Source organism: Cygnus olor, chromosome Z, assembly GCF_009769625.2.
Source record: "Cygnus olor isolate bCygOlo1 chromosome Z, bCygOlo1.pri.v2, whole genome shotgun sequence".
NCBI classification, from domain to species: Eukaryota; Metazoa; Chordata; class Aves; order Anseriformes; family Anatidae; genus Cygnus; species Cygnus olor.
Window position 1 is genome coordinate 18,638,536 of NC_049198.1, and position 17,657 is coordinate 18,656,192.

Below are 17,657 nucleotides of genomic sequence, written 5' to 3' on the forward strand. Positions count from 1 at the left end.
AGGCTGGTGCTCTGTCACGACACAGTGTGATGTTTATCTTAGACCTTATCTTTGATTATAAGCTTTGTTAAGTATTATAAGCTAGAATTTTAGCTGACACCAATTAGCAAGCTAAAGAACTGCCTCAGTGATGTCAACAAAAAGACACACAATATTAACATCCCATATAAAACAAAGCAAATGTTAACTGGTTTACCTGCATTTTCATTCCATTTTACCTGTGTTTAGTCAGTCTCAGTAGATTAGAGAATTCACGGCCTGTAATTTCACCTTGTCATCAACATTGTTATACACACCTATAGTTTACTCTAAACCCATAATACCAAAGACTTTCTGCATGAAATTACAACAGCAGCATGCTTTTTAAAAATTGCTAGTGTTGTTCAGATGTGGTAACATTTTACTTTGGGGAGGTGCTATTTACTACCTGTTACCCCTGAAAATGTATTTTAAGGGTCTTTTCTGGGTTCTAAAATGTTAAAAACCAAAAAAGTAGAGTGGAAAAAAAAATGTAAACTTGGCATGGAACCCCATAAAGCCAATTGGCAACGACCCAGATAAAGCACAAACTATAAAGCATTCAAGCAGAAAACTTACCAGTGAACTAATACTGGAAGTTGTTAGCAGTATTTTCTATGTAAAAGTTTGAACCCCTTAGCTTTCATTTCTCTGAACTCATCAGGTATATTTTAAGGATTTTCAAGTCCTCACATGGCTTAAATATGGATGATGACAAAATACAACAGTTGAAGAAGAGCAGTTTTGGTCTTAGCTTGGTTTTACAAAGCTTAGGCATGAGGGATTAGGTTTTGTAAAACCAAAAATGAGGATGAAATCCTGTACCCACTGAAATTAATGAGAGCTCTGCTACTGATACCAGTGGACCAAGGTTTTGATACTGGGGACCAATTACTATTGACAGACACACAATGTGATGCTCTTAAGTGAGGTTTGAGTGAAGTGTTTCCAGATTGGACATGGGTCCTCACACCTAACCCTGGAGAGCAGGAAAAGTCACTGGAAGAGGGGAAGCTACAGCATACTAGGCCAGCTTTTCATCATTCACTCTCAGTCTGTTGATATGGACAAAAGGGCAAAATCCTTGAAAAAACAAGTTTTTCTCTGTTCTTGCCGTAGCCATCAGCAGCCAGCTGTAAAGTAAGCGTGTAAAAACTGTGTGTGGGAATCAAAGACCTTCCTAGTCCAGGGTCAGAGGGGTCAGTAGGAGATGTTTAGGGAGAGAACATACGAAGTAAGGCTCAATGTTATACATTCACACAACATTTGGCAATCTCACTAATGACTTCTTGTGCCATCCAGACCTCCACGTGGTAACCACTCATTTTGTGAAAAAGTGGTTCCTTTCATTTTCTTCATATTCATTCACTGCTGCCTGATAATTTCTGTGGGTGCCCGCATTATTTTAGATGCAAAAGACAGTGAACAGTCATTCTCTTTTCATCTTCTCTGTGCTGTTTACGATGTCACGAACTTGTATTATATCATCCCCCTGACATAGTTGCCATCCTGAACATCCTGTTGTAGTTAGTTTGTTCTGGTTATTGACCTACCCGTGAAAGGAAGCTATTCTATAATAATCTTTGAAGTCCTTTTCTGTTCCTGTTGTTGTATATGCTTTTTCAGATGACTCTTGCAGCCGGCATTCAAGGTGCAGGTATACCAAGAATTTAGACAGAGCGTAGGGCTGCTTCCTGTTTTGTTCTCTTTTTCTTTTCTAATAGTTCATGTTCCACGTGTCCTTCTGGAGTGCCCAAAAGAGTACAGAGAGTTGAGCTGGTCAGAGCAGCTCCTCACATGTGTGGGCAGGCTGCAGTGGACAATGGCTGTCCACCTTGTACCCATCTGCTTTGTGCAAGGTGATAGCACCCTTGACCGGCATCTGCGGTTGTGAGAGGAAGGATGAGGGTGATAACAGAACTGTCAAAGCTGTAGGGCTCTGAAGATCTAAAAAATGTAATGTTAAAAATAAGAAAGCCCAACAATTCCACATTTATTAAAAAATAAAGAGCAATAGGGGACATAAAAGGAGAAAAACAAATAGTAAAAACAAAACAAATGGTTATTGATGATTGAACAGCAGTTTCATGAGCATAGATGGGTGCAATCCAGCAAAAGGGGACCTGAAATAGCATTCAGAGGCTGTGTTTGCCTCTGGGAAATATATTGTGATACTACTGCTTTTGCTCAGATTCTAGGCTTTTTCAGGGAATGTTTCTTCCCATTGTTGTCTCACAAGGCTTCATAATAAACCCACAGAAAGCCACAGTTGTGGAAACTATGAAACCTCCAGATGTATTTTTTACCATTTGTGCGTTCATGCATTGATCAGTGTGTTTTTCTCAAGTGTAGATGGGAAAACTGAAGTGTTTTATGTATGCTAGGAGAACAGCCCTATTAGCAGAAATAATTTGTGAGGTTCCACACTTTTCAGAAAACACAAATATTCAGGGTTTAGCAGTGACATTTGAACAAATATCATTCCCATGCCAAATGACCTAGACCAAAAGTTCTAATTTGCATTCAGTGATGCATCACAGCAAACCATTATGGCTTGAAATTGTCATTCATGGTTACATGCAACTCATTAGCAACATAATTCTATGCCAAGACAAACCGTATGTCTGGTTTAGGCTGTTGTAAGTGGGGTCTGCAAACCACCCAGTAGATAAGGGAGACTCATGGGAAGAGGGAAAATTAGCAGCCCTGTGGTGGTTCTGGCACCATGGAGAAGAGAAACACCCTTGAGCAATTGCTAGAGCGAAGACAAACACAGGAAAAGATGTTCAGAGTCTCTCTTGTGCCTTGGCTTCTTTATCTGGAGAACACATCTGGGAAGTTGACGCTCTCCTGTGTACACTGTATGGGTACATGCAGGGCCAAGTTCTTTAAGGGACAGAGTAACCCAGCATAAATTTTTGTTCCTCCAGGCGTGTTCTGTGCAATACCAGGTTTCTGTTATTTTTCCTGTGAACAGTTAGTTCTTTAATGATGGGACGTTTGGAAAAGGTGAAGATTTAATCCAGGGTCCAACTTAAAAAGGATCAAAAGCAATTTATGTTATCTTGGCAAGTGAGTTAAGAGACTGAAGATACCTCATAGCTGGCAGTATATGGACAGGTATTATTAGTGTAAAGGTGCATCACACCTTGTGGGAAAAATGCGATAGGGCTTTGAGAGTTTAGCAACAGCATTACAGAAATACCTGACTTGTGCATAGTCTCATCATAAAATTGATAGTTCAGTGAACTCTTTCTGAACAGCATGAACCCTATGATCCCAGAAACTAGGACAGTGACTTACAGCACAAGCTCACTCACCTCATTGTCCTGATGATTAATTTCACTAAGATTTGACTGCTGCAGAAGCACGTTCAGGAGCCTGTGGAAGCAATGACATAATCAGTGTACTGTGCTCCTGACTAAACCTGAAAATTTGACATTTTATGAGAAAAAAAGGCATGCAAATTCAAGACAAATCAGTATTAGTAACGGGCACAGGTCAGAATCTTAGGTCTGCACTTTGTCATATTAAAAAAGCAAATAAGACTTTATGGTTTATTGTCAGAACTTTGTGAATCAAAAGCAGATCCACTAGGAAGAATTCTTATGGTGATTGCCAGGGTAGAATCAGAATATGTAATGCTATACATGTGTGCAGTTTTTGGTAGCAATACCTCATCATTCTATTTCATAAAGTTTTAAACAAACAGAAATATTAATGACCTGTTTCTAAAATGATTTTTCATGCTCTGTAACTCTCAGAGTAATGTGATATTGTGTATGTGTTTGTGTGTGCGTACCTGCATATATACTATATGTTTACACACACCTAAACCAATAGCATTTGGCAAGACCTTACAGCTTTTCTGCTGGGATAGAGCCATTGTTATGGTATAAAACATAGCAATGCTTCAGTTCACGTTCTTATGGAATATCAGACTACAAACACTCCCCTCTGGTGGAGGGAACAGTTACAATAAAAAAGTCACGTGCAATATTCAACTGCAATAATATTTTTAACACTGCACAGTTTTTACTATTCCTTTCCTTATGGCATCCTGTGAAGATGTTCTGAAATCACTATAGGTTATGTTTCATAGTAGGACGCTAAGTGTTTGGATCGTGTAGAGGACCATGGAAATGAAAAGGACCACCCTGTCAGAGCCTGTAACAAAGCCAAATAGCGTAGGTGCTAACATGGATGTACAGTTGTTCTGATTCTAGGAAAAGGAAAGATATAACCTTAGTGGATCCTTAGGTAAGACCATAATGCAAAACTGTGCTTAAAGACAATGAAGTGTCAAGATGGAAACTCTGATAAATGTACAGATAGTGCACAAATAAATGCAAGCAGTGATGGACTGATTCCCAGGAGACTGAGTGAAAATCTTTTGCTGCTTTTCGTCAGGACAATCTTCAACAACTACCAGCACCTTTTCCAGATTGAACTGTGTTCGGGTGTGTTCATCAGATCAAGCTGAGAGTGTTGCATGTGAAATCTTTTTTTTCTTATTAATAAAAACACAACGTTATTCCAAACAAAACAAACAAACAAACAACAACAACAAAAAAAATTTACAAATGCTTAGGGCAAGTTCTGCAGGTGAAAATCTTATCTGTCTGGTAATGCCATCTTCAGGTGCAAGAAGTCCAGATTTATTTATTTTTTTTAAACTAGAATATCCCTTTAGTAGTGAAGATTGGACAGATCCCAGTCCTTTGTCAGGACTTCATATCCATTTATATATGTATGCAGTCACTTGTAAGAAAGGGGTGTTAGACCTCTTTTTCTGAATCACACAACCAATGGCACAGTGAAGTCATACTATAGAAACTCTGAAAATTATGATTTAGGATTGTTGTGATTAGTTTTAAAAAAAAGTGATAGGGCAGAGACATTTGTGGTCGTTAACTCAAATCAGAATCTCAGAAATTCACTATCCGAAGACAAGTCTGAGTAAAAATGTACTGGTGGGCAGAGAGAATGTGGGATAACAATAATAAGCTGTTAAAACTCCTTTATCTCACTGTTTTATAATCTGTTACGTGGTTCTGTAGTTTAATCCCAGATATCATCAGTGAAACCAGTGTAGGGAAGGACATACCGTTCGAGTGTAAAACCTCTTTCAACAAAATTTGGCTCACTTATTTGCTCAGACCAACAGCAATGCTACCACTCAACTGTGTAGATATTCAGCCATCCCAACTGAAATTTCTCTGATTTCTATTCTTAAAGACAGAATGGGTTCCCTTTCCACCTTGTCTCTTAGGCTCTGTGGTACCTGCATTGAAGCATATTAATCAATTATCGAAATAATACATGAACTGGCTGATCACAGTCTCTGGCTTTCTGTGTGGTCCATGTGCTGGAAACAGCACATGGAGTTTTAGCAGGGGACTGCCAGCTTTTATACTCAGCTGAAAAAGCATTTCATAGCTCACTGCTACATATACTTTTTTAACAATGACATGAGACTCAGGAGTGACAATGAGCATGATGGAAAAGCCCCTGCACAGTGCTTCAGGCATGTCTTCTGGGCATGGGGCAACCCCAGCCAGGAGGAGACAGAGGACAAAGAATTGAGCAGCTGATGAATTCCTGTTTAGAGCAAAGGTCTGCCTGTGTCCATGGAGAATACGAAAAATGTTCAGTGAACCCTGCCTGCTGCTGTTAAAGTAGATTACTGTTCCCTTTCAAGTAGCAGCATGAGCTTTGTACAAACATTGTCTTCTTTCTGTGGAGGCTTTGTTTAATGATAATGTTTTCATACTGCTGCAGAAACCTTAAACTATTCTCTCCAAGTGGTGCATGAACAGCAATGATGAAGGTGGAAAATGAAGTAAGCTGTTAAAAAAGGCCAGACAGCAATATCAGCAGAAATGCAGAGAGCTCTGGGCTGGCCTGCTATGGTGACAATGACAAATCCATAACCTCAGTGATAAAGTCACATGAATATTTTACATCTACTGAATGTTTTAACTGTCTCTAATATCTTCCTGTTCCTCCAGACATGATTTACTTCCTATTTTTTTAATGGGATTTATTAGTAAGTACAAATCAAGACTCAATATATGTTACACCTTCCTATTATCACAGGCTAGAATGAGACAAAGAGAATCTTTGTTGGAACTTCCTATCAAGAGGCATGCTTTAGTTCTTACCAGTAGGAGTAGTTAAAAATGAGACTTTCCACCAAACCTCAGCTTCCCCTTCACAGCAGGGGCTCTCTGAGAGATTGTCATGTGGAAAACTTTTCTCATGCTGGCCCATGCTACTTGGAGGAGAAATCCAGAAATAAAGAACTAGTTGTAACATTTCTTGTGGAGTGGTGCCAGAACAATCAAGGGAAACTAGAGTTTCAACCTTTACTTTATATATATATATACGTATATATATATATATATTTCAATTTTACTATTTTTTCTCTATTTTTTTCTTTTGCTGTTGTTATTTTATATCAGTTTCCTCACCTTGCTTGACTACGTACCACTGTTATAGAAGCATTAGGTAATGCTTTTCCTCCTCTCTGCCCCTGTGACAGCGTGGGATGGGCTCACCATTGGGCTGGGTAGCTATTTTTGGGGACTACCTGTTGAGATTCAACCAGCAAATGCTGGTGGAGCCTGGGACATACCTCACATCAGGCTCTGCAGTAGCAGCATGTAGTGGCAACCTCCCATTTTTATCAGGTATGTTCTGCTTAGCACCGTTTCTGAGCAGGCTTACACAGCCTTCCAGCCATCCCTGAAAAAGAAATTACAGCATGTCAAAGAAGAAAGTAAAATGCATCAGGCTAGATACTTGGTGGTTCTGACATTCATATGTGACCCTAGGTGTTTCTGTCACCTGGGGAAATATACTTTGTTTCTCTCCGCACTCAGAATGCTTTCTTTTTGTAGTCTGACAGAGTAGCTCACCCATTGATTTTTATGGAAAAACCTTCCCTTCCCTTCCCTTCCCTTCCCTTCCCTTCCCTTCCCTTCCCTTCCCTTCCCTTCCCTTCCCTTCCCTTCCCTTCCCTTCCCTTCCCTTCCCTTCCCTTCCCTTCCCTTCCCTTCCCTTCCCTTCCCTTCCCTTCCCTTCCCTTCCCTTCCCTTCCCTTCCCTTCCCTTCCCTTCCCTTCCCTTCCCTTCCCTTCCCTTCCCTTCCCTTCCCTTCCCTTCCCTTCCCTTTTCCCTTCTTCCTTCCCTCTTCCTTCCCTCTTCCTTCCCTCTTCCTTCCCCCCTTCTTTTCTTTTTCCTTATTTCCCCCCCCCCCCCCCTTTTTTTTTTCTTTTCCTGCAGCTATGGCAAGCAGTGAATGAATAAACAGTGATTAAAAATCTGCTAATTCCTGTATCACTAGCAAATGCTACACATATTCCTGCATGTGAATTTAATTATGCTAGTTTAAACCATGAACAAGAGCACTTAATCTCATTTCCTTTATGAGATTTTAGCAGGGAAGGCAAATCAATACTAAAGAGCCTCAGAGTGTGGTCTTAAAAACATTGTTGCAGAAGTTTGAATTAGTGACAATGTTAGACTAAGAACAGCACCAGAACAGATGGAATGAATCAGTTCTTGGACTAAAACCTTCTATTGATCACCTCAGCAAAACAGCGTGTAAACAATCTGGTTGCAATTGCATAAATTTTTCAGCGTATGCTTGAGTCACAGGGAAATCAAGCACATCCTTAAGTATTTTCTTCAAACCTCTGCAAGCAACCGATAAAGACCATTGCCTCCTGTACGAGCTATGTTGGATCAACATCACCAGCATTCATAGAGGAAAGTCAGAACATCCCCGTTGTGGCTCCTGGTGGAAGTCCAGGACTACTGAATTCTGCATGTGATTTTGAACATGGAGCTCTGCTGAATTCAGTTCTCTGGACAGACATCACAGCCAACGCTCTCTAGACCTCTGATTATATCCGTCACAGAAACTGAAGTGGAAACTTTGAAGCCTGGGTGGCTTAAATCTTTTCCAGTCATTTCTTTTTTTCCAAAGAATATCTGTTCCCCTCTGGGAAAAGAGGAAGGAAAAATGGAGCATGACACTAATTACGGGATTTTTTTTCTTTAATATCTGGCAGAGGAAATGTTTATTCTCAAGTAAGTGAGGCATGCCCCTTGCACTGAATAAGTGTCTGTGAATAAGCATGTTTTGCTTTTTTCTACACATATTTTCTGGCTGAATGTCTAATAGCTGAGCAGAAACATTGTTTTTGTCTTGAAATTGCAGGAGTAAACTAGATGCAAGTGTTGAGATTTATTCAGGCTGCCACTATATCTGTTTAAATGTACTGGCAGTCATCCAGCCAGAACTCATACCAAGCGCTATGGGTAAACATTCCTTCCTCCTTTCTTTCCAATGAGTCAAGAAAGCCTATGGCCAACCCTTCTGCCCAACTAACCTGGTCCCCATCCTCTCCCTGAGTTCTGAATCCCCTCCAGCGAAGAGCAGAAGACTAAGAAGAGGGCAATCCTTTCGTATTTCAGACAGACAGCACTACATCTCCCTTCCCAAATTTCTTGATGAGATGTCTTCCCCTACTGTCACTTGCATGTGGGTTTAGTGAGGAGTTGGATTTGCTTAAGAACTGAGTATCTGTGCTGATATCTGCAGCACCTTGAACCTGGCCGTTCAAGGTCCAGCACTATAATGAAGGGAAAAGCAATGCCCTAGGTCCTGGGGTGTGCAGGTAAACATGCTTGCTGGCCACCCAAAGTTGAGATAGGAATGTGTTTCCTGGAGCATAAAAATCTGATACTGAGGGTGAGATGGGAGAAGTTAATCTTTGTATTAAAGCTGGGAAGGAACTTCTATCTCTTTTCCAGTGCACAGGAAACCAGTGACTCCTGAAACCACACAGAGGCTGTAGTGAGAATCCTATACCATACACAGGTTTTACAAGCCAAAATAGGAAGGATATTCTGAAAAGAGTTACGAAACTTTTCTTACAATCATCCAAAGCTTCCAGCTTCCATTGTAAATTTTGCAATTTCACTGCTATCTAGAATCAAATATTTTGTCCTTTTTTTTTTTTTTTTTTTTTTCTGTAATACAAACAGAAATCTTATTTGCTCTACATATTTCCTCTCTTCACTCCACCTATCTTTCCATCCTCCTCCCCCAAGACTTGGTACCAGATAAGTTGCCAGAGATAAACTGGTACGTCCACAAGCATCTTGAGTATTAATATTGGCTCCCATCTTCAGTAAAAGCTTCACGGTATCGACCTGGCGTCCTGACACAGCATGCATCAAAGGTGTGCAACCTGGGGAAGAAAGTCAAATGTTCTTTTACAACTTTTATTTTTTCATAGCCATAAGAGAGAGATATTTTGTTATTTGCTGATGTTAGCATTGGTAAATTGACAAGTCCTTTCTCTCACAACTGTCCAACAGCTCTACTCAGCTTTTTTCAGGCAGGAAGTAACTCCCGTGCCAGCTAGATTGCTACTGATTATAAAAAGAACATAACTTCAGAGCAAAAGCCTTGCTTCATTAACTTTACATCTGGAGTGAATATTGGTTTTCTATTGACAAAATTCCCATATAAACTATTGACTTTGTACACCATTTTGGAGGCTGATATTCTTCAAAGTGAATAGTTGCCAGGTTATGTTTGGCTAATTTTCTCAAGCCACAGCTTTATTCTGTGTCTGTGTTCAAAAGATGTATGAAATCAAGCCATGTCTCCTGCAAAGCTGTGTGTGTTTCAGATGATGCTTTATGTAGACAACGACTTATTTTAAAGACTGGATTTGCCCTAGAGTAGTTTCTTTTCTGCCATCATGAGAACTTATTTTATATTCTGCAAACCATTCCTGTGCTGGAAAGAGACTGAAATCTATGTTCAAACTTAATACTCAGATTTATTTAATACTCCATACTCCGTATTACAGTATCATTTAATTGCTTCCCCTTCCTTCCACTCTGTTAACTGCTCAACAACAGCAAAGTCTTTCCTGCAGAATCTGACAAAGCAATTTCAAGTTACTAAACTGGGAATAAATTTGAATGTTAGAAGCCATAACATGCAACAAGGCACAACTGAAGAATAATTATTCTTTCTGAATTCAGTGAGACTGTTGAGCAAATAAATATGCACTACTCAAGCTAAGATTATGCACACTCTGCCATATGTGTAGGATACAGCCATATGTTTTGTCTTGCAAGACTGGTCTTAGTTACATTTTGTGTACAACCTAGTAAGCAACTGGAGCTGGAGCTGAAATGCTTCCTGTTTTTAATCAGTCTACCTACACTCAGAGCCCTTCATATTAATAAAGATTAGAATACATGGTGTTCATATCAATCCTTCTAAAGAAATTGCAATAAAATATACTCTTAACTAAACCAAGATTTTCTAGAAAAAAGGTTGCAGAGATCTGTAGCTTTAATTGATATGTAAAATGGATACATATAAAACTCAGCCATGGGAGAGTGCTTTGTAACAGTATTACATAGAAACCTGAACACAAAGGAAAAGGAGTGCAGTCTCACAGATTAAACAGATCAGTTAGTTCATTGCATATTGTACAGTTAGCCCTTTGGCAAAAAAAATTGTGTAACAAAATCTTTCAAATTTGTTTGTACCTGTGCACATACTTTTAAAGTGCAAATTACTGGAACCCTTTACTCTAGAGATGTACAGAATTTATAGGATTTAACTTTGATAAAAATATTCTTCTCCCTTCCCTGAAAGAACAGCAGTTTCTCAAGAACCTCCCCAAAGAAGATAAAATAGATTCTTGATACAGTTCTGTTTGATTATGTCAAATCAGCTTATTTTTATTTGTAAAAAAAAGTATCTTAGAGCTACAGGGGAAAAGAAGCATCTAAATTATGCATTTCTAGTGGATGTTCAAAAGAATAACTCAAATTTTCCATATTCTGCTACTAAGCGTAATTTTCTGAACACAAAAATCAGGATTTAAAAATGGAAAATTTAATTGGAATCTGAAGCCCCCAATCCCCTGAGAAAAAGCTCAGCCCTCATTTACCCTCACTGTCGCAGCACTCCAGGATGGAAGGATCTTCTCGAATCACTGCAGTTAGTGTGTTCACATCACCATTAGCTGCTGCTTGGTAAACTACAGTCAAGTCAATCTCTTCTGCTGCATCACCTACACAGAGGAGTACATCCGTGAGTAAGCAGAGAGCAAGTACGAATGATTAACAGCGAAAATAATAGCACATTTCACTGAATTTGTGTGAATGTTGTAGTGGGTTTACGTGGCAAGGTTTTGGTAGTAGGGGGCTGCAGGAATGGCCTCTGTGAGCAGAGTCCAGCAGCTGCCCCATGTTAGATAAGGGCCAGTTTCAGCCAGCTTCAGAAAGGCCCACTGCTGCCCGGAGTTAAGCCAATAAGCAATATTGTTTGTGCCTCTGGGAGAGCAGATTTAAGAAAGGGAAATAGGCATGGGCCATGTACCAATATGCACTTAAGTCATGTATTCAAATTTAATATTCACAAAAACACATAGGGCTATTGTGGACTAGATTTGCAGAGAAGATGAAGTCCCTAACTTGTGAGGCAGACAAAGGGGAGAAATCTGGGGAAAGCCCAACAGCTTGATCTAAGCCAAATTAGTTTCAGAGGCACTGATAACTAAACACATCACTGAGATGATTAATTTATGGAGAAATTATATTCCTGAGTGGTTTAGTAGCTTTACCGGGCACTCAACAATCAATGACAACATTTACTAATTTTGCTCATTAGGCTAGGTTAGGAAATATGCTTGAATGTCTATTTCTTGCTTTTATATGGCATTTTATAATTTAGAAACACTTCTTGGAAGTAAAAATGATTAGCTGCCAATGTTTGGCAATACATTCTTCATTGGGATTAGGATTCTGAACATACTTTTCAACTCTGAGAGTCACACAGGTGACCAATGTGGAGCATGTTGCTTTCTTCATTATCCTTTTTCCATGGAAAGCATTGAGTTTGAAGCTACACTATTTTTATGACTTTCTGTCTACTGAATTTAAACACAAGTGATTATTTTTTGTGGCCCTTGCAATGGAAGGAAAACCTTCACAAGCCTGTGTTGCAGGACCAGTCCCTGAACAGATTTTGGTTCCTAAAGGACTGAATGAGAAGATTTTCCTTGTTTATGGATTCTCTTTTACTAGTAACATGCTTCCAGGCTGCTCATCCCATGTTGCGCATACCTACATTTCCTTTGGCTTCAGGTGGCTATTAACCTCTTAGCTCCAGGAGTCAAATTAATTATTATTATTATTTTTTTTTTGGTATAGGGTCAAATCTGATGTCACAATGAAGGTGTTTGGTTTTGGTCAGCTACAGTCTCATCTTTACTTTTGAAAGAGGAATTTCTGATCTCTGCTAACTCAGAAAGAAGGTACAGCTGCAGTGCGATGTACTGTTTGCCATGGCTGTGGTCAGAACTCAGAGCACAACTGTTGTCCCACCACTGCACCACCTTGTTAACAGGAGAAACTAAAGCTGATGCCTAAATCACATGAGAAAGTTGATTAAAGGAAAGACAGGTTAAGTGACTGATGACTTTTCCTAATGGTTGTGTTTTCCGGAAATAGCATAAATACATAAGCAGTGCAGAAAAGATGTTTAAAGAGAATTTGAAAAGTGTTAGTAAAGTCTTTTTAATATTACTACATTGATACAAATTATATTAAACATTATATATATATATATTTGAGTGAGAAAAGATCTTTAAAGATAATTTTAAAGTAGTTGCCACCCTATTCATGCTTGTGTTCACGTGTGGCAGATGAACCCACATTAGCTCCACACTGGGCTTTGCAACCCAGTGTAATTGCCCACACAAGCCCTTCTGTGCCTGGGACACCATCATCACTCTCTGCTTTAAAACTTGGCTGCCAAGGAAATGCAATTAACTCTTACCTGGGAAAGGTTAGTATCTCAAATCTGGAGCTCTGATTATGAGTTTGGGAAAACTAGAGAGCTGATATTTAATCTGCCTTCACCAGTGCAGAGATTCCCATTTCATCACTACTCCACTGAAGTGAATTTCCTTTCTTTTTCTCCTCTAATTGGTCTTTTAAATTACACATTTGGTAAAATTTGTAAATTAAAAATGCTAACTTAGTTTCTGTTCTACCTGAGAGTCTATCACCCAACAAACTGGTCATTTGGCCCAGAAGCTCTGACCTGCGTGCTGCTCAGGGTGCTTGGGAGATCAGGGGAGATGAAGAGCCCTTGCATCTGGCCAGTCATCATCAGTGACTAGTACATGAATAAAGAAGAGACTTTACCACAGTGCCCATTAATCATGTTTCTGTATCAAAACAAATCTGCAAACTGCTCTCGCAATTGTTAAACTCAGCAAACAGATGTTAAAACAAGCTCACATCTGGTACTTAAAGTGAACTGTGCAACGGGCTGGGTGGAAAGCAAAGGGACAAGGCAGGGATTCACTGCTGGCACTGCTCCCCTTGGCCAGCCTGGAGGTACCCAGGAGGTACCAGCTGAGAGCACTGAGAAAACGCCTCTCACAGCTGCACGTGGTGGCTATCTCATGGGACTGGTGCAGAGAAGATGCTGCTGGCATGGGGAAAGAAATCATTAGATGTATGGGTACAGATAGTAGATCAAAGGGGCCATCATCTCCTTTTATCCATTACACTTATAACTTTTATTCTTTTTGCTGTTTAGCCTTGTAATAGCTGTTACATTTTCCTACAGTGAGTCTGGAGTAGAGCAATCCAGGCAGAAAAGAAATTCTCCATCTCCTGAGCAGAACAGTTGCTTACCCAGAGGGCAAGGTGGCTGGAAGATGAAAGGCATGGATGCACACCTGCACTTGGGACACAGGTTCCCTCTACCATTTTTCATTTAACTGAAACCAAAACGCTTTCTCCCCTGTGGCTTTGCTGTCCCCAGAGCAGTTGTTCTATATAAGGAGAGGAAGCCAAATTCTGAATGATGAATGAACGAGTGAATGAATGGATGAATGAACGGATGAATGAGTTTTCCTTGCACCTGCTTTTAGCAGAACATGGACTTCATGCCTGCTAGGGGACAGTAGCATGAAGCCATGTCCCCGGTGTCTCTAATATGACCAGTGTCTCTGGTGAGGGGAGAGGGGGGAGACAGACTTGTGGTCTTCTGATGCTTCATGTGACAGGGAGTAGGGAAAGCCAAGAGGTCCTGGATGGCATTCACCCTGCCTGCACTTGGCTGCAGGTGATGTGGTGTCTCCTGTTTCATCTTCCTCCAGCTTACCTGTCCAGGAATGAGTGGGCCTGGCTGCAAAGTTTGTAGGGCCTTTCTTTTGGCAGACACCTTCCTGGGCTGAGGAGGAATGTTTTGGAGAGTGGGCATTTGCAGAAGATGACAGAGAGGTACTGAGTGGCTCCCTCCTCTCCTGCTGGGGAGCTGGGCTGCAGCTTGGGGCACCAGCATTGTGCGCCATAAAGGGACTACAAACAGCCAAATGCTTGTCCCTCTGTCTGCAAATGTGTTAGCTTTACTTCTTTTATTGTCTTCAGTTCTGTAAATGGCAGTGAGCACTGGTGCTGTTTCAGATGCATTGTATTTTGGAAAAATACTGTGCCACTGGTGAACGGAAGCTTCAGGAAGGAAGAAGGTCCAACTAACAGCCAGCGTGTGGAGCACGGGGAGGGAGAAACAACAGGCTGGCACAGCAGTGCTGTAGGAAGGTTTGGAAGAGCCTTAAAGAGTAAAGACCAAATGGCATACAAGGTTGAGACATTTTCTTTCATAGCTAAAATACTCAGAAAGCACCAAACTTAAAAGACAATTTATTTGAAATAAGCTGCAGTATTTTTAAAGCATGTCATTTGTTCCAGGTAGAATAAGTCTTTTGGGCTGAAAGGAGGTGTATAAAGAAACATACAGAGTGATCACAGGATTTATAGCAATGAAATTACACTGATTGTGACGCTAACACTCCTCTAGATTCTCATGTGAAGGATGTCCGCTTTACTTGATTTGTGATGTTGGTTGACCTGTTGTTTTGTAAAGTGAATATTGGATGTACATAAGTGCTCACTTCCTATTGCATTGGATTTCAAAGATCTAAATAAAGTCATTGCAGGTTACCTTAGTGTATGTGGTGTGGACAATGATAGATTTAGCCCTGCTAAAATTCATGAATTTTTAGAACTGGAAGCTGGATGACAATAATTTATGTTAACTGGGGAGAAGAAATGTTTATGTATATCATTTACTCCCCTCTTTCATGCAAACACACCCTATCGTGCCCCACCTCCACCTCCCACCCCCATGCTTCTCCCCTCCCCACGCACCCAGTAGCCAAACTCCTGATTTTCTGGGGTTTATCAGCAGGACACAATACTAGACAGCTACGTGATTTGAACAAAAAGATGCTTCCTGGTTTCACCAAAAGACAACAAATCCCGAACACGGACTGAAATGCACCACTGTGATCTCACTTTGCAGTGACTTTTACCACTGGAAAAAACCCTTTGCATCCAGCGGATGCAATTAGCATCCCCTTCTGCCAGCTCCCTGATGTCCCAAGCAGTGGGATGTGCCTCTCCGGCTGTACTGGGATAACCTATGTCAGCAGTGGTAGGCATCTCCTGGTCTTAGCGTGTTAGAGGATGAATGCAAATCTTTTGAAATTGTAACTCTCTCTCTAATATTACAGATTTACTGATTGCTTAACAAAATAATAACCCCTGTGTGTGCCTGGCTATGAGTGTAGCAGCCCAGGTCTTTGGCTCCTCTGTTTACACGGTAAATATCAGAAGCCAGGTACAGCACGCATTTGTATGGCACCGAACAGTGTTGAGAGGGGAGCAGGATCTGATATAATGGCTTTTTGAAGCCCCACATTGCTACTGCTATCACTATTCATAGTAACATAAGCTATTAATGAGTGATGTCACAGGAAGTGTTGCAAAGAGGCAGTGTGATTTTTAAGCCTGGAACCTTGTTTTTTTTGACCTGTAGCTGAGAGGAGTTTTCTGGTGGGTGGGATGGAGAATGGGATTGTAGGGGAAGATTTATTGGTCTGGCAGATACTGATTTGGTGTGCTTGATAGCTAGTCAGAATTATACCTTTTTTATAAATTGCTCCAATGAGCAGCATGCTCTTTCTCCTTAAAAAATACTCTTCCTGCTTAAATTGGTAATGTGTCATGTGTCAAGGGCTAACATGCTATTTAGCTAAAATCCACCGTGCACTCTGCATCTCGAATAGAGCTCTCTTTGTGCGATAACTAGTGGTTTCAGTGTTCCCTTGCTGTGTGCTGCCTGCTCCTGCAGGCGCTCCCTGTCCTCCTCCCACGCAGCAAGTGGGGAGTACAGGCAGTGAAGTCTGATCCTCTGATGAGCCAGCAGCTCCTGTGGCGGCGGTGGAGCGGGGACGGTGGGTGTACCCGGAGGGGGGTATTGCTGGGGAGGTGCTGTGAGCGGAGTGTGGCACGGGGATGGAGGACGGAGCTGGGTGGACACAGGGACGGGGTCGGTGTGCAGGGTCCTGGCAGGAGGAGGGGAGCAGAGCAGAAGTCATGGGAGGTACTGGCAGATGTCACCCCCCGTCTCTCTCATTTCTGTCCGGATAAGTGGGTTGGATCAGTGGTCTCCTGCACTGTTCTCTGCTCCCTTATCCATCTGGAGACCTCACTGCTCCTCTCCAGCCCTGGTTGGGCTCCAGACTCACTGCTCACACCACTTCCATCAGCTCCGTGCCCATCAGCAAGGTGTCCCCTCACCCTCCCCAGGCTCCAAGCACGGCCGTGTTGGGGTGCAGCACACAGTGCCTGCAGAAGGAGAGCTCAACAAAGGCTGCTGGGTGCTGCCAAAGCTCGGTCAGCCTCGCACCTCTGTCCTTTCAAGGAAAATGTCCCAAGCATGATTTTCACATGATCCAGGAGAAACTGTCTGTGTTTCCGTGGCACACATACATGCCTCAGCCTGTTTGGTGTGGGGCGAGCGTGGCTACATCAGCTTTGACTCTTTTCAGGCATGCACTGGAAACTGCGGCCACTGCATACAAATGATTTTGCAAGCTGACTTACAGAGAAATTTGTTGCAACACAGATAATCAGACAGTGACTGCTTCCTGCTCTGAGAATGTGAAAGGAATACCACTATACAGAGGATTAAGCTACAAGAGAGAAAAGCTTGTACGGTCAGATAAATACATGAAATTAAACCATTTAACTTAAAAACAGATGACAAAGTGACATTAGTATTTCCATAGCAACCTTACTATGTAGAAAATCTTCACTTTGGTTCTTTAAAATATATCTTAAATTCATAATTATGGAAATACTTACCTATACAGCTAAGATCTACTGAAGCAAAGTCAGTCACTTATCACCATCTAGTCCTCTCAGTGTATACTATTTAGTAGATTAATAAAACCAGCTTTTCTTAATTTTTTACTCCATTTTAAATTGCTTCGATTGCTAATGTGGAAATTGTTTTATAAATATATATATCCATAAAAGCACCAATATACAATATAAACAACAAATGCTTGCATTCATCTCTCAGTGTTAGGCATAAGAGCAATCAAATGCTGTAGCTTATCTGCTGAAATATGTTATCTTTAAAAATAACTTTAGCTTTAGGCTGAAATATCCACGCCTGAAACTGATGGAAGGGATTCCCTCCTGTGTAACAAAAATAGATCTCCATGA

At 41.0% G+C, this 17,657-nt stretch overlaps 1 protein-coding gene across 2 annotated transcripts in view; it reads right to left on the minus strand.

Annotated features, from left to right (window-relative positions):
- ANKRD55 (ankyrin repeat domain 55) overlaps nucleotides 1-17,657 on the minus strand; it is a 47,637-nt gene that overhangs the window by 29,506 nt on the left and 474 nt on the right. For both annotated transcript variants that reach the window (XM_040541545.1, XM_040541544.1), the window contains exons 2-5: nucleotides 11,012-11,134; nucleotides 9,150-9,280; nucleotides 6,656-6,765; nucleotides 3,339-3,399 (exon numbers count right to left, since the gene is read on the minus strand). In XM_040541545.1, the coding sequence (XP_040397479.1) occupies nucleotides 3,339-3,399; nucleotides 6,656-6,765; nucleotides 9,150-9,280; nucleotides 11,012-11,134 (425 nt within the window). The remainder of the gene's footprint in view (nucleotides 1-3,338; nucleotides 3,400-6,655; nucleotides 6,766-9,149; nucleotides 9,281-11,011; nucleotides 11,135-17,657) is intronic.